This window comes from Brachionichthys hirsutus, unplaced genomic scaffold (genome assembly GCF_040956055.1).
Source record: "Brachionichthys hirsutus isolate HB-005 unplaced genomic scaffold, CSIRO-AGI_Bhir_v1 contig_475, whole genome shotgun sequence".
Classification (NCBI taxonomy): domain Eukaryota; kingdom Metazoa; phylum Chordata; class Actinopteri; order Lophiiformes; family Brachionichthyidae; genus Brachionichthys; species Brachionichthys hirsutus.
In genome coordinates this window covers 38751-51921 of record NW_027180571.1, presented here as the reverse complement: position 1 = coordinate 51921, position 13171 = coordinate 38751, and the positions used below count along the sequence as shown (strand labels likewise).

General features: G+C 40.8%; 1 protein-coding gene across 1 annotated transcript in view; it reads right to left on the bottom strand.

Annotated features, from left to right (window-relative positions):
* Positions 1-9908, bottom strand: part of LOC137916008 (E3 ubiquitin-protein ligase UBR5-like) — a 34685-nt gene extending 24777 nt beyond the window's left edge. Inside the window, exons 1-11 of the mRNA XM_068759132.1 lie at positions 9847-9908; positions 6546-6590; positions 5719-5800; positions 4972-5048; positions 4265-4384; positions 3657-3936; positions 3341-3500; positions 2102-2251; positions 775-986; positions 535-651; positions 283-393 (exon numbers count right to left, since the gene is read on the bottom strand). Coding sequence (XP_068615233.1) covers positions 283-393; positions 535-651; positions 775-986; positions 2102-2251; positions 3341-3500; positions 3657-3936; positions 4265-4384; positions 4972-5048; positions 5719-5800; positions 6546-6590; positions 9847-9908 — 1416 coding nt within the window. The remainder of the gene's footprint in view (positions 1-282; positions 394-534; positions 652-774; positions 987-2101; positions 2252-3340; positions 3501-3656; positions 3937-4264; positions 4385-4971; positions 5049-5718; positions 5801-6545; positions 6591-9846) is intronic.
* Between the last annotated feature and the right edge of the window lie 3263 nt (positions 9909-13171).

The window sequence follows — 13171 nt, the reverse complement described above, 5'->3', positions numbered from 1 at the left end:
TTTGTCTTGCAACATTGCTGAAACAGGATGCACTGCCAGAAGTTTTGCTTCCATGGCTCTTTTGGATGTAATTTCTTTTGTGAAGGTAAAATATATGTCGTTACATATGTGACATTATAAACTGCACCATTTTCAGTTCCATTTAATTTGAACAAAAAAACAAAAAACATCTGTTTAGTAAGCCAAAGCAGTAGATTTTAAATAGGAGTACATGTATACATGGACTGCGAACACAAACACTTCACCAAAGTTCTTATGTCAAGACAAGCAAGCAAAACCCACCTTGTTGGTTTCTGTCGCTACGGTAGCTCGGATGCTATTGGAAGACAATAAGGTGATCTTCTCATTGGCCAGACCCAAGAAGGATACTCGCGGATGATGAAGGGAAGGATTCTGATTGGACACAGCAAAAATACGTGAATTAGAGAGACGAGTAGCTCGCCAATGCAAAACAAATTGCTGTTGATTTTTCACCAGTCAGCGTGCTGCAATAATATACAGACGCATACAGTGTTTCAGTCTGAAATATCGCACCTGTGCATTCCGGTAGGGTTCAGGTTCACTCCACTTCCACTGATAAAGCTCTCCTTTGGAGCTGATGGCCACCAGCTCTGAGAACATGGCTCCAATGCTCACAAACTTCACACCGTCCTGGTAGTTTAATTAGACATTGTACAGCACTGTCACACAAACCAACACTTAAGATCTTAATGCTCATTGTTTACTACTAGTGGACACCAATCAAGTGTTTTTTGCTGTTTATATTCCTCCTACCTTGTCAGGCCACCACTGAAGCTCATCTCCCAAGGAGACAGGGCTCTGAACAGGGATGTTCTTCTTGTCCAAGCTGGGCTCGCCTTCACGGCTGGTGGAGCCTCGCTCTGTGTCGAACGAGGCCCCATCCAGCCATCGGCGCTCACGCAACCTCAGTACAGACTCACGCTCACGCAACAGCTCTGAGTCACGCTCTAAGGGGAGAAGGAGAACTGGTATGCAATAAGGTCACACCAGCGGGATAGAAGTAAGCCACTCTCTGGGAAAGACCCGGCAACAAAGTTTGAAGAATAGAGAGAAAAATCTAGATTGCAAAACTACTGAGTGGGAGTATAAATGAAACGGAGTCATGTGTTAAAATACGAAGTAGAAGGGAAAGTGGACAGACCGAGAGAATGCATGCATAAGGGCTGAGTGGGCTAGTTAGGGTTTTAGAATTAAATGCATTGAGGGGTTCCGGTTAAGACAGGTGGGCCGAGCGGGCCTTTCTCAGAGAGCTGACCGTATGTTCTACAGCCATGCAGCATAAAACCAATTACTTATTGCCTCCAACACCAAACACCCTAATTGACCACACGCCCCCTCCCGCCCCCCCATGCAGACAGAGCGTTGTTGTTCATTTCCGCATAGATGACGGTTTGTCATTTGTTTATGTTCTTCATTTCACTTTCTTAATTAATTAAACCGGTCGTGTGTTCTACAGTTTGATCCAGCGCAGACTTTTCCCAGTTGTTTGTCAGTTTAGGTAAGTCAATAACCCGTAAACCCCCTTCCAGTCGTTTGGGGTACCGGTCGTCATGGTTACACAAGCAGTGACTAGGATGTTTCACCATTTTAAATACTTTTTTGGCCTTTGTATAACACGCTAATCAAAGCGCCAGTAGGTAATGTTGTCTGCAGAAGTGGTTTCCCTCAAAAATGTATGTGTTGACCAGGTGATTGGTTTACTACATCATGTGGGCGTGTCTTACAGAAAGGTCAATTACAAATCAATCCCAAAAGGGGAGAAACCTTTCCTGGCAAAAAGCTTTTAAACTTGCATTGCTTTTATAAAACTAACACAGCTAAGTATATATATATGCAGCAAAGAGGAAACAACAATTAGTAAAGTTGTTATTTTTGTGAAGAACTATTTTTCTTTTCTTAACTAACTAAGCGTTCTCTTATAACCCATCTCAAGCGAAACACTGCCAAATTGTACCAACACGTCTACCGTGCGGTTTCATTCTTTAGTCATCCCCACCAGTAACCATCACCAAAGACGTCACCGAAACCTGCAGAACATCATGCCCTCCCTTTATTTGTTAAATCTGAGTTGTTGAGTTACCTCTAGAGGATCCCAGGCGAGACAGCGAAGACCGTCTAAAAGAGGGATATCCGAAGTAGCTGATGTCCTCTGAGAACATGGCGTCCGCGTCAATAATCACGCTGGAATGGGCCGAGTGAATGTCTGCATCCAACAGGGACATCAGATCCTCTGCATAGAACAGAAACACAACAGGCGTTATTGTTAGAAGATATATACAGTAGTCCCTCGATATAATGCGGTTCATCTTCCGCGACTTCGTGGAGTTTTTTAATGCGATTTCAGATTTTATTTTTTGCACTTGAACGCCCCTTGAAGCGACCAAGGACGAAGAGGCGCGTCGGAGGAACTGTGAAATACGCGCGAGTCGCTATTAATCATTTCTCATGTGTTCAACCTCGTAGGTTGATCATTACAATTAAATTCATTATTTCTAAAAGCTATAATGTTTATTTGTTAAGCGTTTGTTTTATAGTGCTCTTATTCTGTGTAAATAGAGGCTTTTATTTTGTAGGAGCATAAACGTCACATCCCTTTTAGGTTTTGTTTCTTCCTGTTGATACATGTAGCCGCTGCCGTTCCGCTGTGCTAAGCTATCCAATAAAGCAGCATGAGAGGCTAAAGACAGCACGAGTAGAATATTTGTTCTTCTGCACTCCAAGCGGCTCTTTTCTCGACCTGCACGCCTTAACATTATTAACAGGAAAACGTTTACTGTACGTACTATATATTTTTATTTCTCCAACAAATGTTTAGTTCTGAAAAGGTTTTGATCTTTGGTTTCATTCTATAATACTGAAACAATCTATTTAGATTAATGCCTGACTGGTAAACGTGTATAAAGTGTGCGGTGAGGGGTTTTACAGCCTTAAAACATTTATGTACATGTATAATAATTGTAAAAAAATAAAAATTACTACATTGCGGATTTCACTTATTGCGGGTTGTTTTTAGAACGTAAGCCCCGCCGAAAATGAGGGACAACTGTATATAAAACATTTTCGGTATTCTTATTTTTATAGCTGTACGGGTATTATCGCGAATATGACTCAACCGTACACACACCGATATGAATTTGATAAATGCTACCGAGACTGAATTTGATGCGATTAAATGAAGTCTATTTGTAATAGAATGTTCTGAACTGCTACATCATCTCAAAAGTAGCTATCAACTAATGAAATTGCAAATATTATCATCACGTTTGATGACTCATTGGCCCTTTTGTTGTTGTTGCCATTTTCAGTTTTACTAACAAACCTCCGGGGAGGTAGGACTCGCTGGCTGTGTCATCGCCATCATCTCCATCCTCATCATCCCTGCTCAGCAGGTTGTTAACGGCAAGGTTGACATCCAAGTTGGTCCTCTGGAGTTCTCTGATGATCACACTCCGTGACTTTCCCTGAAGGACTACCTGGGCCTGGAGGAAAAGTACAGAGATATAGGTAGAAAGCAGCTTTTAATTCTTATTGATCCCTAACAGCGCTGTTTTTTTGTATGTTCGAAAGACACCCAGGAAAGACCAAGGATACGTTTGTAAGGACGAAACATGCTTAAAATGCAGCGTTTTTCGTACCTGAGTAATAAGCTCTTCGGGGATGACAGAAGCTGGTATGACCGGCTGAGGCTGGCTACCCAAAAGGCCAGAACCACGGTCCCTCCCGGTTCGGATCACCCTGGTCTGCCGACGGGAGTCGCGTGCTGGCGTCGATGACCTGCCCGATGTTCCTCCGCTTCCACCTCCACCGCCGCTCCCTCCACCTCCACTGCTGCCACCTCCTGCTCCACCGCCCCCGGCTCCTCCTCCACTTCCACCTCCTCCACTGCCACCGTTCACCCCAGAGCTCCAGCGACTCCTGTTACGTATATACGGCGCAAGGCCGTTGTCAGGTACCAAACACCATGCGACAGCCACATCTGTGTATGAAAGGACTGCGGCTCTGCGACAGTAGAGACGTCAGCTAGCATCACGCAGCATTAGCAGAGTCAACTCTCTTTTACTTTTTCCATCCATGTTATTTGATGCCAGTTATTCATTACAAATTTCAGCACCATAAAGTTCACGCTACAGAATAACGAACACTGTGGGGAAAACACCCTCGAACCGCTGCAGCGTCGCTGCTGCGCTCTCAACACCAAGCTGCCACAGGACTGTTTGTCCCTGTCAACCCTGCCAGAACTTACCCAAGGGTGTTGCCTGCCAGTCTGCCAAGTGTGTCAGAGCCAGACAGGAACCAGGGCGGATCACTAGTCCTGCCTGGCCTGGAGCTCCTTCCTGTCCCTGAACCACTGCTCAACTTTGAACTGGAAACAAAAAATGGGAGATCAGGTACAAACCTACAGAGGGCCGAAAGATAACTATTACCCGGGTAAAAATAAACTAAACTTGCCCCAGGTAATCTAAAGTCATACCTCTTGGTTCAGGATTCGTTGCACAAATTGCATTACAAGCATACTGTGAATTTTGGAGACTAGCATGGCAACACCCTTGGGAATCAGAATTGGCTGCAACTCGTTCCTCCTTCAAGACTTTCCTTTTCAAAAAGTTCTTGGTGTTTTGGGTCTGCAACTGCTTTCTCCCATTTTAGAATTGATCTTAATGGAATGCATCCTCAGCCTGACCAACAGCAGTTTAATATGTCAGATGTCAGAAATTACTTGTTTTAATCCTTACGGTTATTTGTAGTAAGGAACCAGCATCATTCTAGGAGAAAAAAAACGTCCAATTGCTTCTTTCTCAGTCGACAAGGGCTAAATTCAAAGGAATCACCACAAGTACGCCTAAGCATGCGCGGAATGTTTTGTACTGGACATATCCATGAGCAATTGGTTTTCCAACCCGGTGCCAAAGCAATCTGCAGGACACATCCCATCATAAAGAGGTCTCTCACCCATCGCTGCCATCCGGTTTGCTGAGCTCCAGGCGATCAGGCTGGACAGCAAAGCTGATTCTACACACACGTCCATCCTGAAACAGATGCGTTTCACATTTCACAAACAAAAAGTGTGACATCGCTGGAGTTTATACAATTCGAAAGAGAAAACTGAAATCACTGTACACACTATGAAGTCAAACACTACATAGCCTTTTGCACACCTCATGCTATGACATATTTTAACTGTCCATTCCTCTCAGAGGTGATGTCATTATGACTGCATCCAAGCCAGTTCAATTAGATCGCACTGATAAATACACTATTGTCCACAAGGTTTCTTGCACAACTGCAGTGTTAAAAAAAAAGGAAACGGTTGACTCCACAGATGAAGAACACGTTTCCATCCACATGGCCAGTTTGCTCAAGTTTCTGCTAAAGCCCAAATTAGCAAAATGAGGTCAATTACTACTCTTCCATCCTTCTCAGTCTGCACAAAGGTCTGTTAATGGCTTTTTTCTCTCTTCTACTAAAAATCGAAAGAGAGGCAAATTCCCTAATGTCCTTGTTTCATTTCAGGTCATCCGCCGATGGTGGCCCAATTCCAATTTACATCTTCCTATTATAATGAACTGCAGAACTGAAGTGGTGGCCTGGCCAGCAAATAAAAAAAACAGTGTGTGTGTGATTAAATACCTAAAGCCATATATACATATATAGGTAAGTGCCTGATTCCTACTTAAATGTAGAGTTTCATGACATTACCTCAAGAAGAAATCCGGCATGGTTCGGACCAACGACGCACTGCTTTAAGGTGGCCTGCTCCAGTAGACTGAGGTGAGGATGGCTGCAGTGAGAAAGAAACAGCACAGATAAGAATAAACAAGTTCCTGTTCATATTTTATTTGGCAGGGTAACTTCACAGATGTTCAACCAGCTTTGATATATTACAATGTGGGGAACGTTGAATTACTTTACATTTCCTCTGCCCCGAGCACTAGCTCACCTGCCAAAGAATGCCAAAGTGACGTAAATTAAAAACATGAGCTGCCCCTCCCTAGCCAGGTAATGTCAATTAATTTTTACCTTGCTTGACAAAAACAGTGTCCATGCATTTTGTTAGCTTAGATAGCAAGTTGAAGTAAGTGCGGCACTGATGCTTCTTTTCTCGGTTCCTTGCCGAATAAACATAAAAGCTGAGGAAAAAATAAAAAATCCTTGACTGAATCCCTTCTGTTTGCTCTTTAGCAAAATATCAGTATCCTTCAAAAAAAAATATTTTTGCAATAAAAGTATTTCTCTTAATAGTCACTGGTCGTATCATTTCTAATTGAATGGGCTAAAGTAAGTGCAATCCAATCTGCAAGAAGTCACCCTCCAGCAAAGGTCTTTATTGGTCTGACGCAGTTCACTCTCGTCGATGCAGGTTTTTCACTTTTTGAGCAGGAGGAAATCTGCACAATACCAGTTTTTCTCTGGTAATCTTTAATCCAGAAATGTCCATGTTTCTACAGTGTGTGCAGTAACGTTTCATAAAAAGATTTTGTTCAGCTGGGAAATAATTATTCAATAAAAAGAAATCACAAACTTACCTGTTATAGCTGTATTTATTGAGTTTCTCTGAGACTTCACGGAGCCTGACAAGAAGACGGAGAACAGATGCATGAGAGAGTTATTTAGGACAGGAGTAATTGAGGGTATTGACTTGCGCATTGCTGAAAGGTCACAATTACTATAATACATGATCCACTGCATGCTTATGACTCTAGCAGACCATTTCAGTTCATTTTAAGTGGCTTTGACTCGTGCATCTTTTTAAGTCATAAAACAAAAGAATTGGAGGAACTTTTAGTTCACATTGCTTCCACACATTTCCTTACAAAAACAATAATCTGATTGTGAGGTAAATAACAATGATCCATCCTTGATGAGCATTAGTAAATCTGCACCGGGGCATTAAGGACTCCATTGGTGGCGCAGCATACCTAAAGTCAAGATCGTTTTACTTGTAGCATCGGCTGTCAAACATGATGAAACGCTTGCTCCGGAAGACAAACATGTAAACATGGTTGTCACAAATTGTTAACCAAAGCTGACAACACACAGAATTAGAGGTAATAGTGCCAACATAGTGGCTTTAAAAACACACACGGCCATCCCTTGTTACATAATGCCTCTCTCTCTCTACAACAGTCTCTTAATTGTTTTCTAGTAAGTCCACCCCCTGGGAAAAAAGCTAACATTTTGCCCCTCCCCGCCCCCTCAATAGATAGTATAATTTGTCTATAAAATTGTTACAAGTATACATCTGCATAACTTTGCATCACTATTAACATTTAACAATTAAAAAAGGCATAGATCCACAGCAAAGATGAAATTTAACCTTTTTTAGTCTGAACCAGAAAAGAATTCAAGTGCATCAGTTTGCCTTAAATTCAAGAAAATGTAATCCTTTTGCACATTATAAAACATTTTCAACCAACAAATTGAGCCATTTGATGATGAAAAATATACTTAAATTAATTTGTTTCAACAACTAAGTCAAGGGATAAGGCTGTCAGACAAATCTTCGATTTGTGGAGGCAGCAAGAGGTCTGTGAACCACTTATCCTCCAATCACACAAAATCACCAGCCATGGGGTAGGTTTGGCTTTCGACTGCTCTTGCTATGTTATTTTGTTACACGGTTTTGTTAAGCACTAAAAACATCCCAATAGACCACTGTGTTATACATCGCACCTGCATGCTACCTAACACATGCACTAGTGAGTAACAAAGAGCACTGTAGATAATTGCCTTCCGAGCGGTGCTGTTGTATGACTGTTGTGTCCTGGTATCAAGATACAAACACTGACTGTTAACTCCTCAAACCTCAATGGTATTACCTCGTTAGTGGCTTCTATTTTATGTCTACAAAGTCTAAAGATGAGGGATTTCCTTGATTTTGCGTGATTTCTACATATAAACCTATTTTATCCACAGATCTTGTCGACCTCCGCAAAGGTCTTAAAGTCAGCCGCTGTCTCCGTCTGCGCTGCCATTGAATCACTGACAGCCCCGCCGACTTGCCCGAGCCGATGGCTCGGCCCCCCTGCTGCATTGCAAGCGCCCGTTTAGCTTGGCCGGACAGGATGAGAAAAGACGTCACCCGTCTGGTGAAAACGCAGAAATGACCTGTGCCTCACACATACACTGTCAAAGGAGAAACATCTTCACACTTCAGGGACAAATGATTGACTCATGCATCCCATCCAAACACTTAAGAGAATATAGTTAAGCCAATAATCATTCAGCTCAAACAATTAGCACCAAACTAGCAGAAACACAAAATCTACTAGCCTCAATGAACAAATTCAAAAATCTCTGAAGTACAGCAAGGAATGCTATTTGCAATCTGTTTATGTGTCGAGGAAGTCCTCATTTAGGTAAAAAAAAAACCCACTCACATTTGTTTGAGCACATGTGCCCAAATATCCCTGCCAGACAATCACTTTGAATGATCCAAGCCAGAACAAGGTGCTTTATTTCAGATACAAGCACTTGGCTTCTTTGACAACTGCAAATTCCTCCATGAGGAAAGAGAAGAGGGGGCCTCCCAGTAACACATGGTGCCTGCAGCATGCATGGCATGCATGCCTCAGGAAGAAATAGCTTTGGCTCTTTAAGGAACTGATGGCCCATACCAACAAGATATTTCGAGTGTTTTAGAGTCACTTCCAGCAGAGTAAACTAAGCTTTCCTGTCAGTCATAACAAAAATGCCCCCCAAACTTAAATGTGCACCAATTTCAAAAAGGAATAAACACTGATCATACATTTTGATCTCAAAGGTCATTTTGAAGAAGAAGAAAGGACTCAAGCTCATTGTCCATGAATGGAGTTTGTCAATAATCAGTTCATTTTCAATGGATGATATAAATAGGTTTATTATTATTATTAATTATTCTTTTTCATCAAAAAACTATAAATTTCTTTTAAAAAATGACAATAAAAACACATTAAACCATCACTTCGCTACAAACAGTTTCTTTGTGCAAGAATGAAGTAATTAAATTGCACTGGCAAAATCGCTAACAATGGACAAAAAAGGAGGCTGCAACGCGATGTGGAGAGAAGAACCGAGCGTTGCTCAAACACACAAGTAGCATAAGCGTGTACGCTCATTAGAGGAGACGTCAGGATTAACGTGGAAGCGACGCTGCAGATCTCAGATATTTATCACAGCACTCATTGTTAAACACAGACAAACGAAATTATCATTTACAACACTATTTCAAAGTGTGCCAAAGACCTCTCAAAACCGTCCGGTCACAAAAGACATCAAAATCAAAACATTTAGCATTGAGCGTGGTATCGAATCCGCCTAATAGCATTAGCTATCAGTTAGCTAACATTAGCTACTTCATTGATCATGATTATGACCGACACGGCCACAAAACAAACAGTAATATATATCAAACGAGTCGAAATTAAAGCAAGAACACGAAATATAGTAGATCTGCTCCAACTTTATGGTTCACGACCTTTATTTCCCTCTCTTTTCCCCATCCCCCAACCCGCATTGTCTATCTCAACTTTGACTATGAGCCAATCCTCCCAGAGACGCAAGGAAACAAGCCTGCTAGCGTTAGCTTCCCGCACGACAGCCAGCTCACACGCTAGCATTCATGTTAGCAGCGGACCGCCTGCTTAGGTAGCAGCAGGCTAACCAGGGTTGCTCAAGATGCCGGGCCTCGATTCAACCCCGTAGGGGGTCATTTATATTCTTTAAACCCAAATTCGCACGCACGACAATACCGACGTGGCCTGTAAATGCCACCTTGAATTACCCATGTCGTTTCCCCACAAGTAAATACTGATTTAATAATCTTTTCTACGGGCCTCAGTAAAATACCTGTCATTGAGCTGATCTTCGGTCCCGGGTAGCGGGTGAACCACGAAGTGAATGGATGTCATGGGCTCAATCCGAAACCACACAGAGAGGTGTGGAATATGTGGAAATCGATACTCGTTCGACTACTGTATATATGTGGGACCATAGGAACCGTTTAATGGCCAAAAAAAAACCTCGCGTTTAGATCCCAGCCTCCTCACCCACACGCCGCCATCTTAACTCTACCAGGTTTCTTGTCTGTGTGTTGATAAGCGCACATGTAACCGCTGTGCTGGTTGGACAGGGAGCACAAACAGGAAATGTGTTAAATGAGTCCGGATTGGCCCGAAGAAGAAAGGCAGGAAGCGCGTCATCACATATTACTATGTACACTGATTCACGTACCAGTCTTTGTTCTCATTCAGTTAGTGTGATTGTGCTTATTTGGGTTTTATATAAGCTTCATTTGCATTCAAGGATTTTTATATCAAATGCGAAAGAAAGAGTTAGGTATCACAATCGTATTTAGTAGGATGTTGAATTCCAGGCCTGATTAATCACTGAGGGTTTCTGCGACTTTGTTGTGCTTTCTGGCGTGAATGCCTTGTAATAAAGACTCAGGTTCAGCGGAATTATGTGACATTAAATTATAAAATGACAAAAGTCAATGTTGCAGAAGGACATATACAGTACCAGTCTGTAACCCAGAAACGACTTAAAATTAAGCCACTACATTTTAAGTGAACACAGTCATCATATTCAGAATATAGTCAACATTAGTCAGGTAATGGAAAAAGTCAAATGGGAGCCATAAAGTGAAGTTGCTATTCTTACACCAGAATTGTATTTAAAACAGAAATATGTCAGATCTGAGCTCTATAACGAAGACTATCAATCCGTTCATGTAGCACTCCCTCCCATGGAAAACATTCTGAGTGCGTAATATCCCAATAAACCCAGTTAAAGTACTGCAAGAATGCTCGCCCAATTTGGACATGAGAATATGAAACAATCGTGATGTGGAATGAGGAATATCCTTTAACAAATCTTATAAAAACAAGTGCATCCTTTGATCATTAGTAACCAGTATTTAAATCTTGGGCAGTTTCCTGGATGTGAGAATGTGAATAGGCCTTTTATGGTAGACAATCAGAAAAAGTACAGGAAACTTCATATACCATGGATCACAGGATGAGTAGCAATTCTTCAAATAAACAGATACACAGTAGTAATTTTTGTATTTCTGGCTTGCAAAATATTTCATAGAATCGTTTTTACTACAATGAACCTACCATAATCAAGGTCTGTATGTTAAGAAAATCTAAAACTCATCTATGAACTAAAGATTGTAATGTAAACCAACAGTTAAAGCACTCGGAGAGCGCAACCATCCGCCAAGCAGCTCATTCCCCACCAAAAATTATAGTCTTATTTTATTTTATTAAAATGTTTAAATTAAATGACCATAAAATATACATTGAGAAATTTATTACACATTGACATCATTATTTCAGCAATTATTCAGCACTTCCTTGGCAGAGGTAATGTTATTTACATTTATTTATTTTTATCCATGATCCACATGGTGATCTAGTTCATCATCAAAAGGTTCTAAATTGTTCTTGGTATCTTTACACAAAAAAACAAGAAAAGTAAACGTGAATCAGAGATAGTGTGTATTTTTAATTGATTTTTCAATCCATAAATGGGTTTTCAATGTTAACATTTCAGATTTTTTCCTGAACTCATTCTTGATCAGCTCCAGAAGACATTTTGCATGGTAATTCATATCACACCCCTTTATGACTGTGATTTTTGGTGACTGAATTTGAATGCATATTTGACAAAATATGATTTTTTTGAAAAAGCCTCCATTATAAGTAGAAGAGAAAATCCGGATACTTTTTGGATCCAGACGGGTATTCAGATTGCTCTCAAAATATAATTATTTTTCATCGAGCTCAATCCAGAAGTTTTTCCATAGTCCAAACAGACAAACAAACAAACGAACGCCTCAAAAACATAACCTCCTTGGAGGTTCATCAAAACTTCATCAAAAAAGATTTGCACCAGCAGATGGCAGGTTTTAGCTTTCATGATGACCACACTCAAATGACGTCCGACTCACAAACACCTGATTTGACCATTCTACAGGTAAAGAGTTTCATTGGCAAGAGGCGAACGATTCATGAGGGCCATCCTCACTCTTTCAGAATCCAGTTCTACATTGTCGGTAGTTAAATATGCAACTTTCCAACACTAGAAAAGCACTCAGCGAGCGCAGACCTCCGCCAAGCAGCTCATTCCCCTCCTAACTAGATTTACACCGTCCACATGGTGATCTGGATCATCACCAAAAGGCTATAAATTGTTCTTGGTATCTTCATACGCCAACTATCAAAAATGTAAAAGTGAATCAGAATGTTTTTAAAAGATATTTGAATCATTTTCTGCTGTTGGTCTGAAATTGAACATGTTTAGTTAGTTACCACCATCCAAACATTTTAAATAAACCAAAATAAGCTCTAAGCAATATACCGTATATAAGATTTACAATTTATTCATGCAATTACACAATTTTTTTTGTTGTAATATATATTGCAATAATCTTTGTTATGAGAAGAGTTCCAGGGATATCTGATGACATCAATGATGTGTCCAATAATTTAAGTGTAAATTTTGAATTGCAGCACATATCATTATTTGGAACTGAACTATATACTTTCATTGGGTCATTTGGCCTGAATGTTTGAGTGCAGTACCACATGAGTTGTAGTCAGCAGAAACAAACATTTAGGTTTATTTTCAGTGTTTGCGTAGATTGAGAAAGAGGTTATTGACCCTAACCCTAACCCCTAACTGTTCAAATGACCTGCAAAAAAAACCTCTATCAATTTCAAGAGTCACATCAAACAAAACCCCAGAGCTATTTTTAGATATTTTCCACTAAGCTATCAAATGACCTTTAGTGTTGTTAATATGGGTACAAAGACTCAGAGGCAAGATATTGCACTGGCATCAAAGCAAGATTGGTTTATTTGGAACTTTAGAAAATGAGAAGAATAAAGAACACTGCCTCAGGAGAGGCTGCATGGATAAAAGCTGATGTTTGGGTTTTAGGGTGGTTATGAAACAGAATTCCCCTTTAAGAAGGGCAAAATGAGAGCCAGAATTCAAACCACGACTGTAGTTACCATTCTGATCCAGCCGCTAAAGTCACGTAAGGTTGGTGGACCAGCAGCAGCTCTTGGAGAATGATTACAGGCTGGAGAGTGACACTTTAAAATAACTCTCCTTAGTGCTGTCAGTGGTAGATCATCGTAGGTCCAGGGCAGGATTGGCCCAA